This window comes from Podarcis raffonei, chromosome 3 (genome assembly GCF_027172205.1).
Source record: "Podarcis raffonei isolate rPodRaf1 chromosome 3, rPodRaf1.pri, whole genome shotgun sequence".
NCBI classification, from domain to species: Eukaryota; Metazoa; Chordata; class Lepidosauria; order Squamata; family Lacertidae; genus Podarcis; species Podarcis raffonei.
This window is the reverse complement of record NC_070604.1, coordinates 50,017,408-50,043,229: the sequence shown is the minus strand read 5'-3', so window position 1 is coordinate 50,043,229 and position 25,822 is coordinate 50,017,408. Positions and strand designations below refer to the sequence as shown.

Below are 25,822 nucleotides of genomic sequence, written 5' to 3'. Positions count from 1 at the left end.
ATCCATGTTTCAAGATGCTAAAGGGTTTGTACAACGAAACTGTGAAAGGTTAACACTTAAGATTTCATGTCAAAATCTTGATCTGTATTCTACTTGTTCAGTTTTAGTTCTACTGAAGAAAATAGGATGCCACACAAGAGAACTAATATCCAACAGAGCCAGCAACTTAATTCAATGTGGTCTTATTTATTTACTTCAGAGCCATTACTCTGCCAAGTTCAGGTCAGTCCCACTAGAGGTGATGGGCTTGATCCAGATTACAATGGCTGAAGTCTGAAGAGCTCAGATTCTAAATACACTAAATCCTAGGAAATCTTACAAGTAAACATACTTAAGGTTTCAAAGCTTAAAATAAACACAGAAATTACAGTGGATTGACAGATGCAGCCACATTCAGTTTGCTATTATTTCAAAATATCTGTGCACAATGCTTTGGTAAAAACAGAAGCATAGATCATAACTAGAAGATGTGACCTGCAACCTTTTTTGAAGTAACAAACAGCACAAAATAAAAATAAAAAAGATTATGAACAGCAATAAAACACTTCCTCAAGTGGGCCTTGGAGAAATATCTGCAGTTGCCATTGTCAACTAACTATTCTTATTTTAACCTAAAATAACCTTGTCACAAAAATCAGTACATTAGATTGATTGACTATGTACAGACAGATATTAAAAATGCTGCTTTAAGTGCATGCAAAATGTAACTGTGATAGAACCAGGTCATTGAAACAAACGGTCTACCCAGATGGCCAATGACAATTTATTGTTTGGAATTACTAAAATTAGCATAATAAGGAGAACACCAACAATTCTAAAAAGAACATAATTCTACCAATTTGTGTTTGTTTGTTGCTTTTAAAAAGTAAATATGATTTTGGAACATTTTTTCTCCCTAATATATAAAATTATAAGGATGTCATCATCCTGAAGTTTGCTTGCCTACAAACAGGTGGTGCTATGAACTACAGTGTGGTGAGCTGTAGGCCTGGCTGATGCGTGAACCAGGCATGGAGAGGAAGAGGGATCCAGTAGATAGAGGTGCAGGTCCAGGTGATGAAGGGCAAAACTAGAGAGGGTGGGGGAGTGGAACTAAAGATATGGGTAGGAGAGTGGCCCAAGGAAGATGAGGGGAAATGAACCAGAGGATGAAGATGCAGGCAGGTGAGCCAGTGAGTAGCTCAGGAGAGCCACAGATATAAGGTGAGGGGGGGTATAAAGAGAGGGGGGTAGCCAGATGTAATAGAAGGTGGAAGGTGTGTTGCCAAGGTATGAAAGGAAGGAAAGTGAGTCAGCCAGGTGTAAAGACAGTGGGGTAAAGAAATGTGGAGGGTTTACTTGACCAGATGGAAAGGGAGGGTTTGCCAGGATACCCTCCCTAGTATAATAATTGGTTGAACACACTAGCTACAATAGTCAGTAATGGTTAAAATGTTTCCAGACACATTTCATAATGCAAACAGACAGACAGTGTAACCTGTCACTGCAGGGAATATCTAATTAATTGTTTTGTACACTGGTCACATCATATATTAAAATAATTTGTTAATCAGAAGGCTTTTTTTTCTTTTCTTTTTTTACAAAGTGCTTTTTAAAGTCCCAGTTCTACAAGTGGCTAATTTCTAAACTTAGCTATCTGTTGGAAACCAAGGCAACTTGACAGCCAGGTCCTCTAATCTGAAATTTCCGCTCATCCACATCCACACACACACACACACACACACACACACACACAACACAAGCTGTTATTACAGAGTGGCTGGTGTGAGTAAAGGCAGTTCTCCACCTGCTTAAAGGCACTCCTCCTGCTAATCTCCATGTTTCAGAGCTCAGATCTGAAATCCACAGCAGGTTCTGTCACATCAGCTCAAGCTGAGCCCCAAGATTTTATCCTCAAACTTGGCCCAAAGATTTCATAGTCCACAGACTAAAATGTAAGTGGCTTGTGCAGACTGCCATAAAATACATAATTAAAAGGAGCTGGAAGTCTAAGGAAGAAACGAACTTTGAAAGGCAGTATCAGAGAGACTCTTTCTTCTGCCTCCCATGTTGGCCATCTGGACATCACAGTTCCCTAGAAGTGCAGGGAGACAGGAGGAGGGAAAAGTCACAAGATAACACTTCCTCGCCTGAACAATCTTTAGTATTCAATGCTGCCTGTCAGCTTCTGCAGTGCACAGTGTCCACTGTTTGCCAACACCGTCACTACACTAACAGATTTTCATTCATTGATTTCTAAAGCACTGCTGGGAAAAACTCAAGTATGAAAACTGTGATACAAAGCCAACTCTGTGTGATTAGAGCTTGAAAGCTTTACACAGATTTTACGTGTTTATCAATGTGTTAAGAAGACGAAGAAGACACTCATTCTGAGGCCTAAACCTATCAAACACCCATTAAAATAAAACTGCATTTTTTGGTGGGATACTGATTATTTTTATTACTAGCACACTTGCCCTATACCTTGTACCCTTGGCAATAAGGACAATGTATGAAAAACGGAAAGATGATGAAATGTGTATTTGTAGTGGAGAAGAAGACAAGTGTCACCTAGCTATTTACTTAGATAGTGAGACTGAGGAAATGGAAGACAGATAGAAAAGGAAGGAAGCACTAATAAGTAAATGAAGCATTTCAATGAGAAGTGGAGGAAATGAGGACTTCACAGCCAACAGCAGAATGAAACTAAAGGAGTCAGAGAGTTCAAGGGCCTGAACACGGTGTCAGCTGAACCAAGTGCCTTAGTAACATGGTGTTTCATGTGTCCACATGCTGATAATGATTTGGCGGTATTATGTATAAGGATATTTATATTAGTACCCAGCTTCAGTCCACACCATTCCTTATGACAGCTTCTACAAAGGATCAGCTACGTATCACAGGTGGCCAGCAAGCAAGAAGGAGTGGTACCACACATCTAGACTCCCATCGTTGTGGTGCTTATGGGGGGGCAGCAGGATCCAGTGGCAAAAGAACTTGCACCATGCCAATCTCCTTGCCACGTCCCCCTCTCTTTCTCCTGGTAAGCACAGCGCTTCAAGTGCTGTGTTAGATTCTACCCTATGAGGTGATATGTGGACAGTTACAAGCAGAAATTAGATCAGCTAGGCCTGTCTTCTTAAGAAGTTATTAACCTATATCTTTAACATCAATTCTGTAGCAGGTTTTTTTTAAAAAAAGTATTTTTAGACTACATTATTTTCAAGGGTATCGATATGTAATTAAAATGGTTGTTTTTCAAGTCCAGTAAAAAGAACTTGCATTCCTCTGCCACAAAATGAATATGAATATATCACAGAGCTTTGAATGTACATGTGCAGAAATATGTAAATTTAGGCCAAAAAACTAAAGATAGTAGCAAGAATATCATATGGCTTAATAGTTCCATTTGCTCTCATATTAATCTTCATGGTATACTCTGCCGCAAGTCACAGTTAAGTATGCATAATTAAGATGACCTACCAAGCTCTGGTGCCTTATTATCATAGTTTTCCTTGCTAATTGCTTTTGCCTATCATCTGATACAGTTATCTCCTTTCATCTTATGTTGATATGAACAGTACGATTTCTAAATATTAATGTCATACTTTAATGTTCTCTTTATTAGCAGACTATGGTAGCGTAGGGAGGCTTTTTGCTGGCTGGAAAATGCTAAAGTAGAAGGTCAATATAGAAGTATCCCCGAAGAAAAATGGGCTTATATTTTCCTAAGCTGCAGAGAGGAATTAATCATGATAGAGGCTGGTTGGCTGAGCATTAAGCCTCAAGTTCTCCTCTCATTTTCTTTATCTATTTTGCCATTTTTTTCATTCTGTCCGTATCTAATCATGTTTACCAGCTCAATTCCCCCCCCCCCCCGGAAAGGAAATATAATGAAATATCTTGGCACCTGAGAGCTGATCACAACAGAAATGAGGGCACCACTAAATACACACAGGTAAAACTGGTGGGATTTGATAGACAATATATGATTGCTTAGGAGAAGAGGGATAAATATATCACTTCTAGTTGTAAATGACAACAAACAAATTAGTAGGAAAGGCGTAAAACCTGGATGTGCTGCCAAGAATCAATGTAAGCATGCAACATTCATTTTTTAAAAAAAAATGGCATTACCCATGTAGATTCATAACTGCTTTATATGTAGGGAAATGTTAAGTTCTCTACCACAGCCATAATTATGTACCTTTTAAGGAGAAACCCCAATGATTTACTAGCTGCATGGTCTACCTATCTTTTCTCAAAAGGGAAGGAAAATGTAAAACGTCAAATTTATTTAGGGCTATGACCCAATGAATTCATTTGTATTGTTTTTTATATTGTACTTTGTGTGCAACACTGTTTACTGCATCATCCTTAGTGAATGCGATGCAGTTTTGCATAAGCTTTCTTTCATCGATAAACTTGATACACTGATTGTGAGCAGCATTGCAACTATGTTGCAGAAAAGTTCCTACAAGGGTGATATACATACAAAAACAAATTTCCATGGATAGAAAATGTCCCCTGAAAATGTCCCCGCGCATAAAGCTGAATGCTGCGGACAACTGTGCATTATATGCAAAACAAAATTTTTTTTCCCCTTCCAGTAGCACCTTAAAGACCAACTAAGTTAGTTCTTGGTATGAGCTTTCGTGTGCATGCACACTTCTTCAGATACCTGAAGAATCTGAAGAAGTGTGCATGCACACGAAAGCTCATACCAAGAACTAACTTAGTTGGTCTTTAAGGTGCTACTGGAAGGAAAAAAAAAATTTGTTTTGACTATGGCAGACCAACACGGCTACCTTTCTGTAACTGGAACATTATATGCAAGTAAACGATGCCTGTGCTCCTATAAGACCCTGAAACTATTAACACAAGAAGAAGAAAGAGAGTTTGGATTTGATATCCCGCTTTATCACTACCCGAAGGAGTCTCAAAGCGGCTAACATTCTCTTTTCCCTTCCTCCCCCAAAACAAACACTCTGTGAGGTGAGCGGGGCTGAGAGACTTCAAAGAAGTGTGACTAGCCCAAGGTCACCCAGCAGCTGCATGTGGAGGAGCTGAGACGTGAACCCAGTTCACCAGATTATGAATCTACTGCTCTTAACCACTACACCACACTGGCTTGGGGTTGTGTGGGGAAGCAACTCCCCACCTCCTGCCCCCACACAATTAGGCTAATCAAGGTTATAAGCACCCATCACCTGTCCAGGTCAGGAGAGGGAGAACCCTCTCACCCACTACACCATGAGAGGACCTTTCACATGGCCATGATGTCCTGTATTAGCATAATGGCCTCCACTTTGGGACAGGTGCTAGAGTTTACTGGCTAACCTTTTGGAAGAACAAACACTGTCCATGGAGATTACAGGTTTAATGAAAATTGATTCCGTCCCATTTTTAAAAAATCATTTAATGACAGAAGCGGCCAGACTGTTCATAAAAATATCTAACCTTAATTTTGATTTGGTATCTTTCCATGTGTCCAGACACCAGAATTTTATACCTATTAACACCTGGCTAAGTGACATTTAACTAATTGGCACTAGCTAAATGCACACCCATTAGGCAGATTTTTATGCTAATATTGTTCCAAATAAGCAGCCATCGGTATCATTAAGCTAAATCAGTTTCCCAGGAGACATGAAATTAAAACAACTTTCTTGATTTAGCATGTCCCAATTAAATTGGAAACATGCTCTAATAATAATTTATATTTACAGAGTGTATCCTAAACTGCTGTATATATTATGTATAGATAGTACCCCACAGGGCACTGTTCTTGCAATAGATTCCACTCACTGATGGACAGAAAAAGGATGCCCTTTGATACTGAAATTAGCAATTTCACTTATAAAATACATTATGAGATCCTGAATGGCCTCACATGTATATAAATGGGTGCTTAGAAACACTGAGGTCAAGCCAACTAGACTTAACATTTTTTGCAGAGGTGAATTAATTCCACCTTCTTTAGAGGTGGCCAGATTAAATAATATCTAGTTTCATACATGTTGTTCAAACTGCACAAACATGGTTATTGTTCACTCTTCATTTTCCTTTATATTCTTCCAATTGCTTTTAATTCTCCAGAAAACAGTTCTACTGAATATATAGAATTCACATTTTAATTCAAAAAGTTATTTCTGGTTATAGCTCTATAGTTAGACAGCAGCTGGAAGCATGACAATTTCTCTGACTTCCTTATTAATAATGATGCAGTGGTTTAGATTTTCTAAGTATCATACCAGCATTGGCTAATTAATCTCTCAGACATGCTGTGAGGTAGATTGAATAAGTGTTTGTATACGACTGCAGTGGTTGGGGGAATCAGAGACATGACGAAAGTGTTTAAGCAATTTGTCCATGGCAAATTAGCTTGAAAATCCTAGTTGCAAACCATTTTCTTGAATTTCCATCAAGACTTAGGTCCCTAGCGGCAGCATTTTAGCTCTTTTCTGTCACAGTAATAGTGCTTCTTTGTTATAGCTGTAAGAAGAAAAATCCCCGCCCCACCAAAAAAATAATCCAAATCCGATAAGATCTTGCTAAACCCTTTGCATTGCTTTAAGAACAGGGCAAGCACCTTGTTGGAAATGTTTAAAGAGTAGATTTTATCTAGAACAAATTCAATGCTATATAAAAGGCCACTGTGTGTAAAAGGCTGGTGGCATTCAACTCTTCTCTACTCGCCCCTGCCTAGTCTAAACAAAAAGTAACTTGGAATCACTTAAGTTTTGACACTTAAGGGTCATGGCTCAGTGGGAGAGCATCTGATCTCTGCATGCAGAAGACCCAAGGTTCAAGCCCCCAGCATCTCCAGGTGGGCCTGGGAAAGACCCCCATTATGAAACCCTGGAGAGACTCACTGCCAATCAACACAGACAGTACTGAGCTAAATGGATCAACAGTCTAACTTGGTATAGGGTTGCTTCCTATGTACTTTCTAATATAATGAGGCAGAACCAAACCTTTCTGGAATGCAGACATCAGAGAGCGTCATATGTTTCCTCATAAAAAGGGTGAGTGAATTGTAAACAAAGCACATCATCTGACAGCGACAAAGTGCAACTGGACTCCCTCTGCCCCCATGAGATGAATGGACAGTTCACATGAAAGAAACAGCACTGTTCCACTACAATGCATCTCATGTTAGCTCCCATCTTGTTCTATAATGAAGAGCCAGGAGTGCAGGAGGAGCTCATCTAATTTTGGCTACCTGGACTCCTTTCCCTACAAGAGAGACCTACAGCTAGTAACAGGAGGATAATCCATAATTTGTGGCACAGCAAAGCCCACTGGCTGCTGCCACACTGTCAGCAATAGATCTGAAGATAAGCTTTTGATAGCCAAGAGGAACATCTAACAAAGCAACTTTGGAAATTCTCCCTTACACCACTGCCACCCTACTTGCCCAGAAAGCGCAAAACATTCATTACTGTGCAGCTGAATAGATGGACTCAGATGATAGCTCCTAGGAACCAATTAAAGGGGTTAACTGAGCCATGAGACTTCATAAACGAATCCAATTCCTTTTTTCTTTATTTCCTACTATAGCTCAGAGATAAAGCCAAGGGAAAAATGCATAAGCTCTAGAATCTTATATAGTGACAAATGACTGTGTTAGCAGCACCAATAATGGGTCTTTCTTTCAGACACAAGGAACTGCGCCGAGATTCCTATTGCCTTACAACATCAGGAGAAAAAGAGAACATGAAATGTATAAGCAATATAAGCCCACTGCATTAAACAAATGGGAATGCTCCCAGTGTTGACAATAACCCTTTATCTAGTAAGCAAAAGATTCACTTCCCCCCTGCTTTTCTTTTCTATTTTTTTTTGCAAATGTAGAGACTTAAATGCTAAAGTATAAAATCTTACCCTCTTTCAAAAACCCAATGCAGCAAAGTATATACTAAGATTGAAAAAAGTCAAATCTAAAATAGAAGACTATGCCAATGTTTTGGCAGTGTGCGCATGTGTGAGGGTGCACCTATGTCCATGTTACCAGTGCAACCCCCATCCATCATTCACACCTATATTACACCTGGGGAAATGTGATATTTCATCCAGATAGCACATTCAGTGCTGTTGTGCTTATTGTGTGGAACGTAACTGCAAGAGATCCATGGCCATCTATTAGATATTTACTGTGATTTAAATGAAGGATGGATGAAAACTCTTCTATTCCCTCATTGTCACCACTACAATATTTATGTACCCCTTAAGGAAGAGCCCAGCTTAAATTTTGAGAATGCTGCAAGGTGTGTGTGAAAGAAGGCAGCCCCCCTGGAAAATTGCTGGATCAGAGGCACCATTTTTTAATTCCACCACTCAGTGTCATTCCTGTGGAGCCTTCTAGGAAAAATAAAGGCAGCCCATACTTCTGTGCCCACATGCCAGTACTAAACCTCAACCTTCCAATCTTAGCAGTTTTGTTTATTTGCAGTCATCTGGCCATCACGAAAGTTTAACAGTATGAAAGTAAACCCCCATTTCACATCAATAGAAGTTAACTCAGACCCAGATAAATTACAACAGAAACTTAAAAGCCAAATTTCCCTGGCAGATTACATGAAGCCTCCTAAAAACAGATCCCCCGACCCTCTTTTAAAATATATATGTACTACAATGAAATTCTAATCTTAGTATCTGGTGCTTCCACGACGAGTTGCATGATTCAGGCCAAACACTCTGATATATACTTCATGTGATTTGCTCAGCTTCACTTCTCAGATATCACAGACTGATAGATGAGGCATCTTGTTGAAGACAGCAAAATAAAGCATTGAGAAGGAAATGTGTAATAAAACCAACTACACAGCTAAAGGGAAGGTTGAAATTCTAAAACATTTGTAGGTCCACATGAACTAAACTGTAGATTGTGCTCCTACCGTCATAAATCCATCCAGCAAACCTGAATCAGGCTTTGGAGGTGCTTGTAATCGTTCCATGGACCACTTTTCAATGATGGATGCCACTTGGCTGTTTTCTGTATTCAAAATCCTGAATCCAGTCATGTTAACCCCACTATACCGATATGGCTCCACATCAAGAGCAAAGAGGTCCTGAAGGAAGAGAAGAAAGGATGGACATTTGTAGTTGCTATCACGCATCCTGAATCTTTTCCATTCAAACAAGTATTTATTGCCCTCTCCAATGCAATTATGGTGACTTTAGAATAATAAACAGTGCTCAAAAAGTCCAGAATACTGTGCATTGAATTAATTGCTAACAACGTTACATGTACATGAAAATAAATGACTAATTTATACTGCTTCTGATTACCTACATCTGCACTGAGAGCCCAAACGAACCTGAATAGCCATTAACAACATGTGGAAAAGTCAAGCAAAGTCAGTGAGCTGCATACTCCATTGTTTACTAACATTCCATAAACCTGAATTAGGCAAGTGTTAGGCTTTTCTGCTTTAATAAGCCAGTTTTCAGTGGTTTGTCAGATATCAGATATTATATGCAGGAACATAATAGAAAGACCCAAGTTCAACAAATTTTCTCCAGTGCTAAAATCTACAAATTCACAAGCAGAACCATATTCCCTTTTTTTGCAACATTCTGCCACTCACAAGATTGTCAGTTGTGTGAGGGAGAATACCTGAATAGGGCTACATACAGTGGTACCTTGGTTTACAACCATAATCCGTTCCAGAGGCTGTTTGTAAACCAAAACAGGTTGTAACCCAAGGCACGCTTTCGCCAATGGGGCCTCCAAAAAAAAATTGTTCGTAATCCAAAAAAAATGGGTTGTAATCCAAAAAAAGGTTGCAAACCGGGGCACGCACTTCCGGGTTTGACATGTTTGTAATCCAAAACGTATGCAAACCAAGACGTATGCAAACCAAGGTACCACTCTAACTAGTTTGTTCAGCATAGATATGGAAAACGGTAAACATATCAACAAAATAAAAAGAGTACAGTGAAGGCACCTGCCTGATTTCAACAGGCAGGAATGTCCACTTCTATTAACTGGACAAAAAATTAGCCTTTGTATGGGAAATGTGAAGTTTTACTTTTCTTGCCAAAGGCTGAAATTTTGTTATTAGTTTCTGAAGCAGCAGTGCTTTGGCAGGGATCAAACAAGATGCGCTTATTTATTCAGTAAAAGGCAGGGAGAGACAGACAGACAGACAGAACAGTGCACACACGCACAGAGAGAGAGAGAGAGAACGAGAGAAGGCACAGCAGTAGTCCCCCCCTCCAAGACAGTGGCATATGATTAATTGTTCATTGTTAATGCAAGAACCCAAGCTAATCTCAGAGATAGTTAACATTCCAAATTCCAATTAGAGTTTATAGTATCATTTTTCACAATGTGACTAGGTCACGTAGATGCTTCTTCTGGGTCTATGCTACAATGCACAGTGACTTTCCAAAACACTGAGCTGCCCTTCCACCTTTGTTTTAAGACACTATTTAGTTGGTGGGGGTGGGGTGGGGGCAGAGAAGAAGCAGTAAGAATTATACAGTATTATCACACAGCTGAAAAGTGCGAAGACCGAATTACCTATCTGGCAAGATATAGTCCAATCACACATTAATCTTCCAGTATACATACCCACACTACCACATATAGTTTGACTTAGTCCATCTTCCTGACTATAGTGTTTTAGGAGGAGAGAACAGAAGTGAATGTGCAAAAGTGTCTGGCACTTCTCAATAACAATTTAAGAGATGGCATGACCAAGACATGATAGGAGGTGCCAAATTTCCCCCACAGCATAGGGAAAGAGGTTTGGCTAGGTGCAGAACTGCTTGAAATAATGCCCCAAAGTTCTCTCCCCCCCCCCGACTTTTTAAATTTGGGGTGGCTTCCAGACTACCTTGGACAATAGCATAAATAATTATGTAATTTAAACACATTCCTGTTTACTCAAAACTATAATAAATATGCACAACAGTTCAGAGAATTAATGAGCTATTACATTAGGCTCCAAATCAATCATGGGAAAGTACACTTCCAAACAGCACAGCTAAACAGCGTGACTAGAAAATTTATTGGACACGACTTTCGCTGTGTCAGGTAAGAAGTAATTAATAAAGCAGAGGAGCCAAAAAGTGATAGAAGTTACATGGCTCCGCTGAGCATAAAAATCTATCATCTCCTGGCATGTCCCAAATTATCCTCAGTTGTCAACTGCTGAAGTTTACATTCAATTCTTCAGGGGGGCAAAACACCCACCCTCCCACCAGCCTACTCCCGAGACCTAATTAGCAAATGGGGATACGTAATTAGTCCAGAAGTCTGATCCTGAAGTGCAGAACTTTTATGGCATGTTTATTTTATTATTTATTTGATTCATTTATGGGTTGGCCTGACCCCTTGCTCTTTCTTCGAAGGAACTCAGAGAGACAGACTTCCAGCAAGCCAGTTTACTAGGCTTGGTCCAATCAGCCATAGAACTGCCTTCTTGCCATTATTTTGGGCTTAACCACTAGATCACTCGGGATCTCCAGCAGGAACATCCAGAAGAAATCTGTGCCGATAAAGTATGCAGCAGGCGGCTGACATTTACAGCAGCAGCAGCATCTGAAAGTGGCTCATTTTGAAATCCACTTTAATCTGCTAGGCTTCTCTCTCCCCTCCACTCTGCCTCTCCTCCACAGACATATCAAAACCAACAAATGCTGCTTGACAGCAGAAGGCTGCTAACTGGAATGAGGATGCATGTCCCTTTCTAGTCATCTCATTCTTTCCACACAATACAAGCCTCATTGGGTGCATGGGACTATGAGCTGCCTTATGCCATTGGTATCTCTTCCTCACAACTGTCTACACTGACTGGCAGCGACTCTCCAAGGTTTCAGGTGGAGGTCCTCCCAGCCCTGCCTGGAGATGCCAGGGAATGAAGTTTCCACATGGAAAGCAGATGCTCTACTACTGAGCAATGGCCCTTCCCCACACAGGAAGGAATGCTCCATCGGACACTCTGGACACAGGCAGAATTTAAGGTTTCAAATGCGAAAACCCTTTGAATGGATCTAGAAACTATTGCAAAACTTTCAGGATTGCTGCTCTGTTTCCTATAATGTACATCTATTAAAAGCCTAACAACGGCAGTTTTCTGGTTGTTTGTGAGCTCCAAGTCCTGCCTGTATGTTGGTGAGTTCCTCTAAGGGTGTGGGGCAAAAAACTAGAATGCAAGAAAGCAGATTTTTGGCACGATCTCATTATGACTTAGGGAGGCAAATGGTTAGAGACTTTCCTCCGTGCTCCTGTCTATTCTTTCAAGAGGCTACCAAGTGTACAAAGGGGACTAAAGCTATTCTGATTCAGATAGAACTTTCCCCTATCTAATTACAAGAGCCAAAATGCAACAAGCTGTCTAAAAACCCAAAACGTTCCCAGGTGTTGACAAACACTTTTTTACTGCAAAACAAATAGGATCAAACAAGTCTCCTCCAAAAAGAAGGGAGAAGAGATCTGCTCGTTCTGAACTGCATGCTGTGTGTTTCTCCAGAACAAATAACTGTCTGCAAAACTGTAAAATCAGTTCTGCCCTCCACTTTTGTCGCAAGGAGTGTCAGTTTTCCAGAATAATACTTACGAACATTAATTAAACCATCCTCCAGAGCTTCCGCTGCAACTTATCAAAATCAAGAGGAGAAAACACTCAGTACTTCTTTCTCTTCTATTCCTGAGAGACCACTTTCACTTTGTCAAGCAATATAATTAAGAAACCAAAGGCCTTTGTCTGAGACCGCCAGCAGATTCCTATAAGCTACTTACCAATGTGGTAAAGATGTAATGATAGTATTCTGTCATCATTCCCATTGCTAAAGCCTAAAGGGGTGGGGGGAATCAAACACACACATTATTATTATTATTTTAAAGTTACATAACATTGCTTTTAATATTTCTAAGGTTACACATAGCATTGCTTTTAATCACACCTATATGAATAATGAAAGGCTCTCTGAAGAATACCATTGGGATGAAACTATAGGGCTGGAATCATATTAAAATTAGGTCAAGCAAATCATTCCTTAGCAGTTGGAGCAGATTACTTGCTATTAAAGGAATTTATGAAGCAAATCTGCTGATAGAAAGATTATTAGTGAACTGTTTAGGGCTGCAAATGTGAAAGAAGCTTACAGTTTTACATATTAATAGGAGCTTTCAGATGCCAACCAAAAATCTGAATCAAGAATGGTTCCATTAATTGTATTTATTATACGTCTTCACCAGAAAGGATACGTAATGAGAAAAATGTAGAGTTACTCCAAGTGAACAATATTACTCAATTAAAAGGGAGGTTGAAGGCTGGCAGCAAACACAGAACACTTCAACACCCTACCCTACAAGCAGCACTTAAGCTTCAAGCACTGCAGGCACATTTTTTAAGCATTAATGGCTCATATAAAGCACCAGGGCTACTTTCCAACTCCCCGGTGTTATTTCCAAATCTTTCTAAGCAGCACATCAGCTTCAGCTGTGCAGTTTAGATTTTCCATAATCATTTCTTGGATTAATAAGTGAGACTGAGTCTAATGTTGCCGTGGTCAGAACTAACTTCCTTCATCCACCAAGATGGTGTCATGTAGACAAATGGATGAAAATAGGAAGAGCTATTGTGAATATATGAGCTGAAATTGAAGCTAAATAAATCTGTAAAGAGGTGCACAAAAGAGCACTGAGGAGTCTTGAATGACAAGAATCAGGAAGGTGCCTTGCTTCATCCCTGTGATTGAGTCACACCTCCTCTCTGCAGTGTTTTCCCTCTGTGGGGCGGACGGGCAAAACAGAGAAGAATGCCTGAAAGATCACCAAACAGGGCAGCTCCTCAGAGGAATTAAGGCTGTTCTGATGACCAAGAGACAATCAAACAGAAGCACAAAGAACAGCTTATTTCAGGCCTTGTTTATCAAAAGAGAACACTGATACAACAGGGCAGCACTTTCAGCCCTGCTGCCAAAGTCCTGTGGTTCTTACTTCATTAGTTTAGGTTGAACACCTTCACAGCTCCCTGAGGCTCCCTGCTGCAGCCTAAACATGTGAGAGTCTGGGGAAATTGGTGTGACCTCAGAGGCTGGGGCTAAAAGCATATCCCTGAAGCCTCACTGTACCCGTCTTCTTTGTTTGGTAAGTAATCATAGAATTGTAGAGTTGGAAGGGACCCTGAGGATCATCTCATCCAACCCCCTGCAATTCGGGAATATGCAGCTGTTCCATACAGGGTTCAAACCTGCAATCTTGGTGTTATCAGCACCACGCTTTGTGGCTAATAACGTTAATCTTCTGATATGGATTTTTAAGAATTAAGAGGAAGGGTTGAAAATCAGCATCTCGGACTGCTACACAGTGATGGGAATGTACACCACATATAGATTAGGGATAGGGAAGTCTATTCCATTTTGTACCAAAACCCCAGAGTGGGCATCATTCTCCATTACAAACATGCAAGTGCATCAGACTGCCACTTTCTGGCTCTTAAGCTACAGCAGAAGGAAAGGGTAATGTTCTCACCTACCCACATGGGTATGTGGGCTAGAGGTCAGATGCAGTCCAGTCATACCCCAGGAACGTATTAGACCCCGGCTCACAAGCCTCTTAAGATTTCAACGGAGAAGGCGAGGTCAGAAAAGGCTGCTAATTTGCTTGCTTTGAGATTCCAGAGCAGAGTTGCAGAATTTCTACATCTTTTCCCCCACATCAAAGACCTTGGAGCATGAGAGGGGGCAACTCAGAGCAGGCATTTATGCTATGCCACCTCATGCTCCAAGGAAGGAAGTCAGGGAAGAGAACAGTGCTTGTTCTTCTCTTTTCCTACACCAGAGGCTTGGGGGAATGCAAGGCTTGGTTCTAGACAACACCACTAAGTCTTAAAGCCAACTTGCATAAGATGTGTGAAAATAAATAGGAGTATTAAAATGCAACTGCCTTCATCCTTTGCCAGCTGAATGCATTGCAGTGCTCTTCATTGCAAAATATATGTAGCATGGATTCAGAATATGAAACTCTCATCATGCTGTTACACACATAATCAACTCAAATACGGGTGGCAAGGTATGGGGGCACTTTGCATATCAGTGCCGAAGCCTAATTTTTAAAAAGACACTTGTGTTATTAAATGAACTAGAGTGCTTCGAGTATCAAGAGGGAAAGAAAAGAAATATTTAACAAAATAATTCATATGCAAAAAGTGCACTCCTAAGAAAAGTAAATCCATGGCTGCATATATTCAAGTGAATGTTCCTGATCTGCTCAAGGAAGTAGCCTGAGAATTGGTTTTGTATATTTGGAGCATTAGGCAGAACAAATCCTCGCCATTAATAAGCAAGATGGGAAAGAGATAATTCAGCAAAGAAAATCTTTTTACTGTGTAAAGGAGATGGGAGTGATAAAGCCAGGGTTCCACTTTGCTCTAATACTTATATAGTACAGGGCTGTTTTTGCTGACAGAGAAACTAATAAAAGCCACAGTTGCTGCTCACCTACAACCTATTGGTCCATTATAAATAATGCAACTTGGCTGATGGACTAACTTATTGTTCAGGTTGCTGGGTTTTTAGCTAGCACAAAACTAGTAAACACTCTGGACTCAAGTGTTTTAAAGCGTATGAATATTCAAACGACATCAGCAATTTTTGTTGCACTTTTAGGCTGCGATCCAACAAAAGTATGGCTTTGATCTTAACTTTTTGATCTGTGAACAGAGGCAGAACTGCTGAGAGGATCCCTTCTGTGAGCACAATTCTCCTCCCATGAACAGACTAAAAAGTTAAGATCTCACCTGTATTTATGAACACAAGTAAGACCACGGGACAGAGGAGACAAAGTAAGTTTTCATTAGTTTCCATCTCCAATGCTCAGGTGGTTGAACAATGGCAGTCTCCAAACAAAAGCTTCAAGGAAAGGAAAGGTGCACATATTTACCCACCTCTTTGCAAGATACAAACTTCTGTGCTAGAGCAGACTACCATGTCCAATAAACCAAGGTAATGCACATTTTGTGACTTTGTGAATAACTATTTTGTAGAAAACACCAAGACTTAGGTTGACACGTGACTCAGACCCAGCCCAAATAAATCTGTCGTGCTAATTTGAATGAAGAGCTTAAGGTTTACATTGCTCTCCTCCAGCAGTGTCACTCACTTCAAGCCCAGATGGAAATAGTTCTGCCTTCTAGTGGGCAAGTCAGTATGGGATCCAGTTCACCAATGTCATGATGTGGACCTGTTTTCGAAAACACCCTTACCACATACAAGGCACTCTGGAGCCTGCACATGTCCCAATATTGGGTCTATATTAAAGACCATAATACTTTCTCAGTGCTTTTAGCTTCTGACCTCCTAGAAATGTTCTCCTCTTCACTTGGAACTCTCTGTGGTGCCAACATTTTTAAGTACTGCTGTTGTTATGATGTGATTGGGGAGAGGTTCTTGGTGAACGCTGACCACATCCAAACAGATGAAACTGTGGAGTGCAAGCAATCTGACCACACCAATTTAGATATATTGAGGCTTTACGTAACAATGGTCGGATGAAGAAGAGGTGAAAATAAATCAGGAAGTTTTACTCTAGGGTAGCAGCCTGCCCGACTAAAGTAAACAATCCACATTATTAGAATACTTCTGGTAGCATATAGAGGCACCTTTGCTGCATATTATGGTTTGGAATTCAAGAGCCATTTGAGGAATGAATGTTTTCCTTTCCCCCTTGCTTTGCTTTTGGCATTGGTTTAGTGCAGGGACAGGAAACCATATATTTGTTTCTTTGCTTTCTTACTTTTATATCACACCTCTATATCGCAGTTTCCTATCCAGGCATAGATCCAGACTTCAACAAAGTGGTGGCCTCATGTACCATCAGACTGCACCCTGGAATGATTGAGAACTACATTCCCTCTAGGGCAACCTGCTGGGGTCCATATACTAATCAATAGATGGAGCAGAAGACACATGGGGCACCAAACCAAAGGTGGCTCAGGCTACTCTCTTTTCTGCCACCTCTGTCGGCTGTCTTTCTGATTCTCTCCCTACCCGCACGCACTATCACTCTCAACTGCTCCCCACCCAGCAGGCTGCTGGAGGAACAATAGATTGCTCTTTCCAGAGGTCTGAACTAATCACTGACAGAAGGCTTTTGAAACTAGGGCAAGGGCTTCATGAAATTAGGTAGAGGGCCTCGTGCAGCCCTAGGGGCCACAGGCTGACCATTCCAGAGTCAATGTTTCATGTGCCGTGACAATAACTCTGGTCACTGCTAACGGGGTTCCATCATCATAACTAGGTTTCCCAAACCTTCACTTCAATACCGTCTCTGGCTTACCTTAGAGTTGTATTTAGGAAAGGGGTGTAATTACCTGTTTCAAAATGCCTGCTGCCATTTCATGACTGCAGTCAAAGATGACATGGAATTCCTTGCCTCTTTTCATCTCCTTGAGCAAGGGCTTTGCATCCTTTGTGTCAGCTGGTAACTGGCGGATTTTTAGTCGCAGGTTGTACCGCGATGGAGCCTTAATAAGCTCTTGCAATCGAATGAGACCTTTTCAGCAGAAAAAGAGACAAAGGAGACCCAAGGATAAGTCGTTGAAGCGAAAATATGATCTTGTAAGAGCAGCCGGATTCCCCCCCCCCTTTTTGTAGCTTCTACACATTCAAATTTTCCTCCTTTTTGCATTCACTAGCATGTGAATATGGAAATTCATGTTTAAAAATAAAATCCCAACTCCAAGCAGCTTCTCTGCCTCCTTCTTTCCTAATATTGATAGACAGTAAGCAGCCTGAGTTCGGATTACCTTCTCAGATATGGACAAATCTTCCTTATCTGGGAGTTAGGGTATTTTCTACTGAAGAATATGTAGCAATCCTCTAATTCATTTATACCAGTGTGCTGCACTAATAGTTTGTAATCATACTAGTTACTCTAAGAGACTAATCTACCTAGTTTTACATGCAGCTTTGGTTTTGTAGACCAGCATGGACATTCACACAAAAAATCTGCACCAGTGTTCTAAATCAGTTATGGGGGTTGCCTCATTCACTACAGTTATTCATTCATTAAGTTCTGCATGGAAGGAACTTCAGTCAACCCTGTCATAACATATTAAGAGGTCTTATCATGTAGATTGACTCTTTTGAGTGGAAAGCTTCTATGCCAACATCTCTCAGGAAGGTGAGGCATTTGCATGGGCAATCAAAATAGTAAGCCTCTTTACATAGATTGCATTAGTCACAAGGACCCCTTGCCATGGTGTGTGTGTGTGTGTGTGTGAGAGAGAGAGAGAGAGAGAGAGAGAGATGGTCCATAACAGCAGCAGAATGATTAATCAGGTCTTAGCAAAAAAAAAGCATATGATGCATAGTAACAATGCTATAGGATAAGGTGGGGCCATGCAAAAACAAACACTATATTCATATTGTTTAATTCAAAGTATTGTTTTCAAAGTATTTGCTTTTGTATATGGTTTATGTGCGTAGTGAAAAAACATAATATATATAATAAAATAAGTTTGAATTACTTAAATTTGAAATGTTACTGTTTCTATGCCTATAGGTCAAAGTATAACTCTACTATGGATTGATACTCTGTACAGCTAATACTCTGTACAGATGTCTCTATTTTTGAAAATGATCAAAATCATACTAGATGAATGTGAGAAATGGCTGAAAAATATTTTAGTTTTAAAAAAGAAATATATTTTCACCACAACACTCTTAACAGATTTTAGCACCCATTTGCTTTTACCATTTTGAAAAAAAATAAGCATGACTGTCCAGGGCACTGAAAACTATTTTTAGCTCACACCTAAAGAAATAAAAAAGGCAGGAAAAAAGATTTTCACACTAAGCTGCACAGTTTTTTTTTTTTTTTACCACACAGGTTTTTAGAGCAAAATGCTAGCGGGAGAAAATCAGGAACGTTATGTGAAAGAATTCAGCCCATGTTATCTGAAAGCACTTTAGCAAGTTTACAATACAATGGATTTGAAGTGGTCTCAGTCCAGTTCCTAGTATAAGTGCTTTCACACTTCAGTGAGCCTAGAGCTAACCATTAGACATAACCAGACATACTTTTTAAAAAGAAAGAAAGAAAGAAAGAAAATCAATCAAGAGAAACCTCAAGCTATAGCTTAATGCAATCCATGTAGTCATTGTCATGGCCCTTGGCGATATACAGTAAGATCTACTGACTACTGAAATCCACGTAGGCAAGTGCTGGGGCACTTTTCTACTTGAACAAAGATGGACTGATCAAGGTGGTTCAGGAAAGTGAGCACAGACCCTCCAAGTGTCTCTATTTTCCAGGGACAGTCCTGGATTTACAGAAGCCTTCCCAGTTTCTGATTTAATCCTAGAATGTCCCACTTTTCCTTTAAAAGGTAAAGGACTCCTGACAGTTAAGTCCAGTCACAGATGACTCTGGGGTTGCGACGCTCATCTCGCTTTACAGGCCAAGGGAGCCGGCGTTTGTCTACAGACAGTTTTTCCGGGTCATGTGGCCAGCATGACTAAGCCGCTTCTGGCACAATGGAACACCGACACCAGAGCAGTGCATGGAAACACCGTTTACCTTCCTGCCGGAGCGGTACCTATTTATCTCCTTGAACTTTTTGGTGTGCTTTTGAAATGCTAGGTTGGCAGGAGCTGGGACCGAACAACAGGAGCTCACCCCATCGCGGAGATTCGAACCGCCAACCTTCTGATTGGCAAGCCCAAGAGACTCAGTAGTTTAGACCACAGCGCCACCCTCATCCTACACTTTTCCTTAGGACCTCCCTATTTTCATAGGAGAAATGTTGGTGGGTATGGAGTTATCTGATCCCTGAGCCATCCGAAGGCAGCCCTCTATAGGGAAGTTTTTAATGTTTAATGTTTTATTGTGTTTTTTTATATGTTGGAATCTGCCCAGCGTGGCTGCGGCAACCCAGTTAGATGGGCGGGGTACAAATATCATCATCATCAAATAGGACGTTCCTATTTTCATCTGAGAAATGTTGGAGGGTATGTTCTTCACTTTGAACCTCCTGTTCCTTCCAAGGGTTTCACTTAACTTTTTACAAACATTCACAATCCTAAGCATAGTGGAAGTAATGGAACAAATCAGAAGATATATTGTGTGTAAAATAGGAGGAACTTATACATACTGCAGAAGTAGCGGGGAGCTTTTGTTGATATCATATCTGGCCTTCCAATAAACCCTACACACGCTATTTCTGCACAATCTCTGGTGTTCTAACTGGCACTGCCTGAGGCTTCTTCTACCCCTATTGTTCCCACGCAGTTCCTGTTGCTCAAGGCCCATATTACTCAAAGCACATGGTACTGTTATCTGTAGAATCCCCTGCCTACTGACATATTAAACTCACTCAATCCCAAGAGTCCCTTCAGTCAACAGCATTCCCACTCCCAAACAGCCGGGAGTTATGCTGTCTTGTATTGCTGCCATAATTCTACAGGTAATAGATTCAATTATTTTACCACAATATATTTTCTAACCGCAGAGCTAAAAACAATGTATAATTCATCCACAGTAACAGGTTAGAGGAATGAGAGACTGTGAAATGGGGAGGGAAGGAGGTGAAAGTGTTGCAACATATGCAAGAGCTTTTTGTTAGAAATATAACATCAATTTAGATGATTGCTTGACTACAAAGACTTTAAAAACCCTGGGGTAGAAATCCCCTCGAAAATTAAAGTAGCACTTTTAACTAGACTGAAGTAAGAGGTTGTAAAATACCATTTTAAATTCCAGAGGGGAAATAAATGGCTGCATATTTGATAGGGAGAATTACTATAAGAAAAATAAAATGTACCCTTGTAAGATGAATTGCCGCTCCAAAATCATTTTTTAAAAACAGGTTAGAAAGAACAGCTGCATAGAACAGGGGTCTGTTCCCTGCCATTGTTTCACCATATGTGTCTCTTTCTGACCCTTTAAATAAGCTGTTCCTCCTCTTTAGGAGTAACTGTGCTTTCAGCTCTACAGCTCAATGGTTAGAAAAATGTGTGAATGGTAGCTCTTTTCAGAAGCTGCCATCAATTTGACTTTAAGGAGAAATAGGAGGAGCGGTTTGCAAGCACTCCAGCTGGCAGCTTCTTCTAAAGAGATCAATCACATCACCTCCTCTTCATGCTCTACTTCCGCCAGCCCTGGGAAACAAGCATCCCAAATTTGCTCCAAATACCCAGGTCTCCTGTTCAGCAACCTTACATGCCACAGCCATGCCACCTGGCCAGCCTGTCAAGCTATTTATCATTCTCATTAATGCTGTACAAGAATATTTCACATACAACAACAGGCTGCAAACAAAGTTGCATTTTCTGCTCATCTAAAAGCCATTTCTGCACCAGTTAAGTAGAAGTGTTAGATGAAAGATGGACAATCTATGGCCTTCCAGTTGTTGTAGGACTCCAAATCCCATCAGCCCCAACCAACATGGCCAATGGTCAGGGATGATGGGAGCTGTAGTTCAGTAACACATGGAGAAGCATAGGTTCCTCATCCTTGATATATGTGCCGCCCCCCGTGATTACTGGATTGTTTTATATATTGGGGGTAAGGCATAGTTTTTGCTGTTAAATCTCATAAAACTGGTCCATAACTAAATGCACACACACATGCCTTTACAGGAAACTTTGACCAACTGTAAAATAGTTAGACTTCCCAAATTGATGAAACAATTTTGGCTAGTACAAGAATCAGCAACAGATGGACATGTTTATTGTCACTCAAGAAAGCCAAACTAAATGCAAAGTCATACTGTGTCTGCCCCATTCACAGAAAAAGCAGAACTGCAGGATCCACCATTTACTTCAGGGGTGGGAAACCTTTTGGCTTATCAGAATTCGTCTCATGAGATTGCCTACCTGTCAGTCAACTGACATCAGTTGACGGTCAGTCAACTGACATCACAATGACTTCAAGACACGGCTAAAATGAAGGGTTTTCCCCTTCATTTTAGCAGGGGATTCTGACACAAACCCCTTCCTGAATCAATGTTTCTTACTAGTATATTTAGTTACATTAGTACACTAGTCAATAAAAAGGAAGAGGAAAAGGGCAATTATTTATAATTACCTATCTATACACTAATTTCTACATGGGACAAGAAGCTATAGTTAGACCTGGATATGGAACAACTGATTGGTTCAAAATTGGGAAAGGAGTACGACAAGGCTGTATATTTTCTCCCTGTTTATTTAACTTATATGCAGAATTCATCATGCAAAAGGCTGGGCTGGATGAATCCCAAACCAGAATTAAGATTGCCGGAAGAAATATCAACAACCTCAGATATGCAGATGACACAACCTTGATGGCAGAAAGTGAGGAGGAATTAAAGAACCTTTTAATGAGGGTGAAAGAGGAGAGTGAAAAATATGGTTTGAAGCTCAACATCAAAAAAACTAAGATCATGGCTACTGGTCCCATCACCTCCTGGCAAAAAGAAGGGGATGAAATGGAGACAGTGAGAGATTTTACTTTTTTGGGCTCCATGATCACTGCAGATGGTGACAGCAGTCACAAAATTAAAAGATGCCTGCTTCTTGGGAGAAAAGCAATGACAAACCTAGACAGCATCTTAAAAGGCAGAGACATCACCTTGCCAACAAAGGTCCGTATAGTTAAAGCTATGGTTTTCCCAGTAGTGATGTATGGAAGTGAGAGCTGGACCATAAAGAAGGCTGGACTGAAGAATTGATGCTTTTGAATTATGGTGTTGGAGGAGACTCTTGAGAGTCCCATGGATAGCAAGAAGATCAAACCTATCCATTCTTAAGGAAATCAGCCCTGAGTGCTCACTGGAAGGACAGATCCTGAAGCTGAGGCTCCAATACTTTGGCTACCTCATGAGAAGAGAAGATTCTCTGGAAAAGACCCTGATGTTGGGAAAGATGGAGGGCACAAGGAGAAGGGGACGACAGAGGACGAGATGGCTGGACAGTGTTCTCGAAGCTACGAACATGAGTTTGACCAAACTGCAGGAGGCAGTGGAAGACAGGACTGCCTGGCGTGCTCTGGTCCATGGGGTCATGAAGAGTCGGACATGACTAAACAACAACAACAACAACATACACTAATTTGGTGTTAACCATATCCTACATATCAGCCAGCATATATTATCTTTTCTGGGCTGTCATTAGAAAGCAATACACAAAACGTTCTTAAATCTTAGCTACCATATGTTCACAAATCTTGACTACCATATATTAACTATCAGTTGAATCTTAGAGAAGTCTCCATAGACTTTATTTGACTATCATCTTCCATTTGTAAAAAGACTGCAAGAGTTCCTTTCTTAAAAAAAGCCTCTTAGGGAGCATCTAACACAATTAAGTCAAGGCTGTGGGAAGTTATCTAATGTGGTTTAAAGTTGAAACTTAGACAACAAAGAAGCAGAGAAAGACGGTGACACAGAAGATAGGGAAGAACAGAGTTGGCAGAGAGCAGAAGAACATAGCAAGAGAGTCAAGCCATTGGTCCATTTACCTCAGTTCTGTCTATAGTGATTGGCAAAAGCTCCCCAGCATGGAGGGGGAACATTTTCCATCCTGAGGGCTGCATTCTGTTCTGGGAAATCACCCAAAGACCACACACCAGTGCATGGTGGGGCAGAAGTGGAAGTGAGCAGAGCAATGATTGCAAATTTTACCTTTCTAGGATAGGCTAATTTCTACAGACATCCATGCAGCCCTCCCTGTTCTCCATCCAGACATGCAAGAGGCATTATCAGAGTTCAAGGATGTTCCAGGCAGGCAAACACATCCAGGGTGTGAAGCCGGCCAGCTGGAAGGCTGCTGCTGCTGCTGCACATGCATAAATTGGACAAGAATTTCTCCAAAAACAACCTCAACAACAGCTAAAACAAAGTGCACCAAGAAATGACAAGAGTTGCAAGTTCTCCATATAATACACAGTGAATGCTCAGCTAATGTTCATATCCAGGTAAGACTGTTCATATCTCCTAGCTCTACCTGGACATGCTGGGAACTAAACAAGGAACCTTTGCACACAAAGCTTCTGTTTTACTATTTATACTTGGCAAGAGGGATCTCAGCTGTCTGGTTTCCAGAGAACAGCAATGGGGAGATTTGGGCCTTTAATTCTGGAAGTATTTGCTGTGGTATCCTCTTATGAATGAGCAGTTCATACAGATCACCCCTCCGCAACTTTAAATGTGAGGCAGGCCTTTTCATCCCTTGCACTTACACAGGCTTTGGAATTCTTTAGTATAGCAGGCACACTTGGTCATTATTCTCCCAGCCTTCTGGAAATATTAAAAATATTTTGCTTTGGAGACCTGGGGGTGGCGGTAGGGTGTGTAGGTAGGTAGAGAGCTTGTGCTTTTCTCAGTCACGTTCTGTCACTGATTGCTTTTTATTATATTTGATCTGTGTTTGGAATTTGCTCTTTTTTGGAATGCTACTTTTTGTGCCAGCAGGAAAGTGGGTTACAAATATAATATAATATATAAATCATACAAGGTTATTGATAGTCACATAACTCCCAGGAAGAACAGAGTGAAGCTATAAAAATGCAGCCTACAACACAGAAATGTTGCGCTTAATATCATGCCTAGCAGCAAACATACACAAGACGAAAGCCAATTCATCAGATATCCCGTCTGGGAATAACTGTATTGGGGGCAACAAATAATACAACAAGGTGAAAGATTACAAGGGAGCAGAAGAAAATGGAATACCGCATTGAAAGGAGCAGGATGAATGGAACAAAGCAGAAGAAATATCAGCAGCAGAGTCAACAATCATGTATTCTCAATAACAGAGAGCATATTGTAATGCAAAGCAATTCTATACGTGATGACAGGAGTGCTCTGTGTTGAAAAACAGAGCTGCCCTAGCAATGTATAAAGAAGGAAGAGGGGATCTGATTTGAAATTGCAAAAGGGGTATGCAAGTTGCAAAACCTTCCCATTGTCTATGGTTCACATCCCTACTGTACTTTCCCTTAGATGGCTTCCAGCCAGGCCAAATTATTTCTAGTATTAAAGTTCGGCTGAGGGAATAAGCGCTTGAGGATAATATCTGTGGTTAGGTAAGCCACTGTAGAGAGGAGAATCTGTTCTCTTCACTATACACCCCTTTCAGTGTTAAAATCAGACCTTCGTTCCTTCTTTCGATAAGAATGGGACATTAAACAGGCAACATTACATGCATATGTTGGATGATTACTTAAGTGGACTGATGGCTTAACATGTCCCCCTCCTAATCCATTATTTTATGTATAAACTGACTAAGCATGTGCCTGTGGAGATGCTATAGCAAAATTGGTCTTGACAGTAAAATATATGAGGGCTGTTAACCAAATGTATGTTGTGAAAACTGTTCCCTAAACTGCCAAATGTTGAGGATGAGGATTTATCACTATGCAGCAAAAAGTGGTGCAGAATCCCAATGAGAACGTTTTCAGGCACAGAAGTTGATGGAGGGGAAACAGTGATCTTCAGAGTGGTTGGCATCCATGTGCAGAACAGCTGACTGCACGAGGAGGGGGAGCGCGAGAGGGAGAGAGGCCAAAGTCATCTGTTACTGTGACTGCAAGAAATAAAATCTCCCGAGATCTCTGTTTCCAGAGTTTATGTATTAAAAAAGAGTGAGGAAGCACATAAAATAATTCAGTCTCAGCAAACCTGCACATTAAATTTATAGTCCCAGTTAAATGAATATTGCATATTCTCTAAATTAATGATAAAAACCAAAAGCTGGAATGTGGACTGTGTGACAGCATACTGAACATATTTAATTAATTTGCAACCTATTATTTGATTTGTTTAATACTAGTGGGGAGTTCCAGGCACTGCCTGGGAATTGTTAGAAATCAAAAATATATTGCTGTTTTTAAATGGGTAGT

The 25,822-nt window shown here is 40.6% G+C and overlaps 1 protein-coding gene across 5 annotated transcripts in view; it reads right to left on the bottom strand.

Annotated features, from left to right (window-relative positions):
- GRIK2 (glutamate ionotropic receptor kainate type subunit 2) overlaps nt 1-25,822 on the bottom strand; it is a 439,072-nt gene that overhangs the window by 239,710 nt on the left and 173,540 nt on the right. For all 5 annotated transcript variants that reach the window (XM_053381545.1, XM_053381544.1, XM_053381541.1 and 2 more), the window contains exons 5-7: nt 17,310-17,491; nt 12,734-12,787; nt 8,880-9,053 (exon numbers count right to left, since the gene is read on the bottom strand). In XM_053381545.1, the coding sequence (XP_053237520.1) occupies nt 8,880-9,053; nt 12,734-12,787; nt 17,310-17,491 (410 nt within the window). The remainder of the gene's footprint in view (nt 1-8,879; nt 9,054-12,733; nt 12,788-17,309; nt 17,492-25,822) is intronic.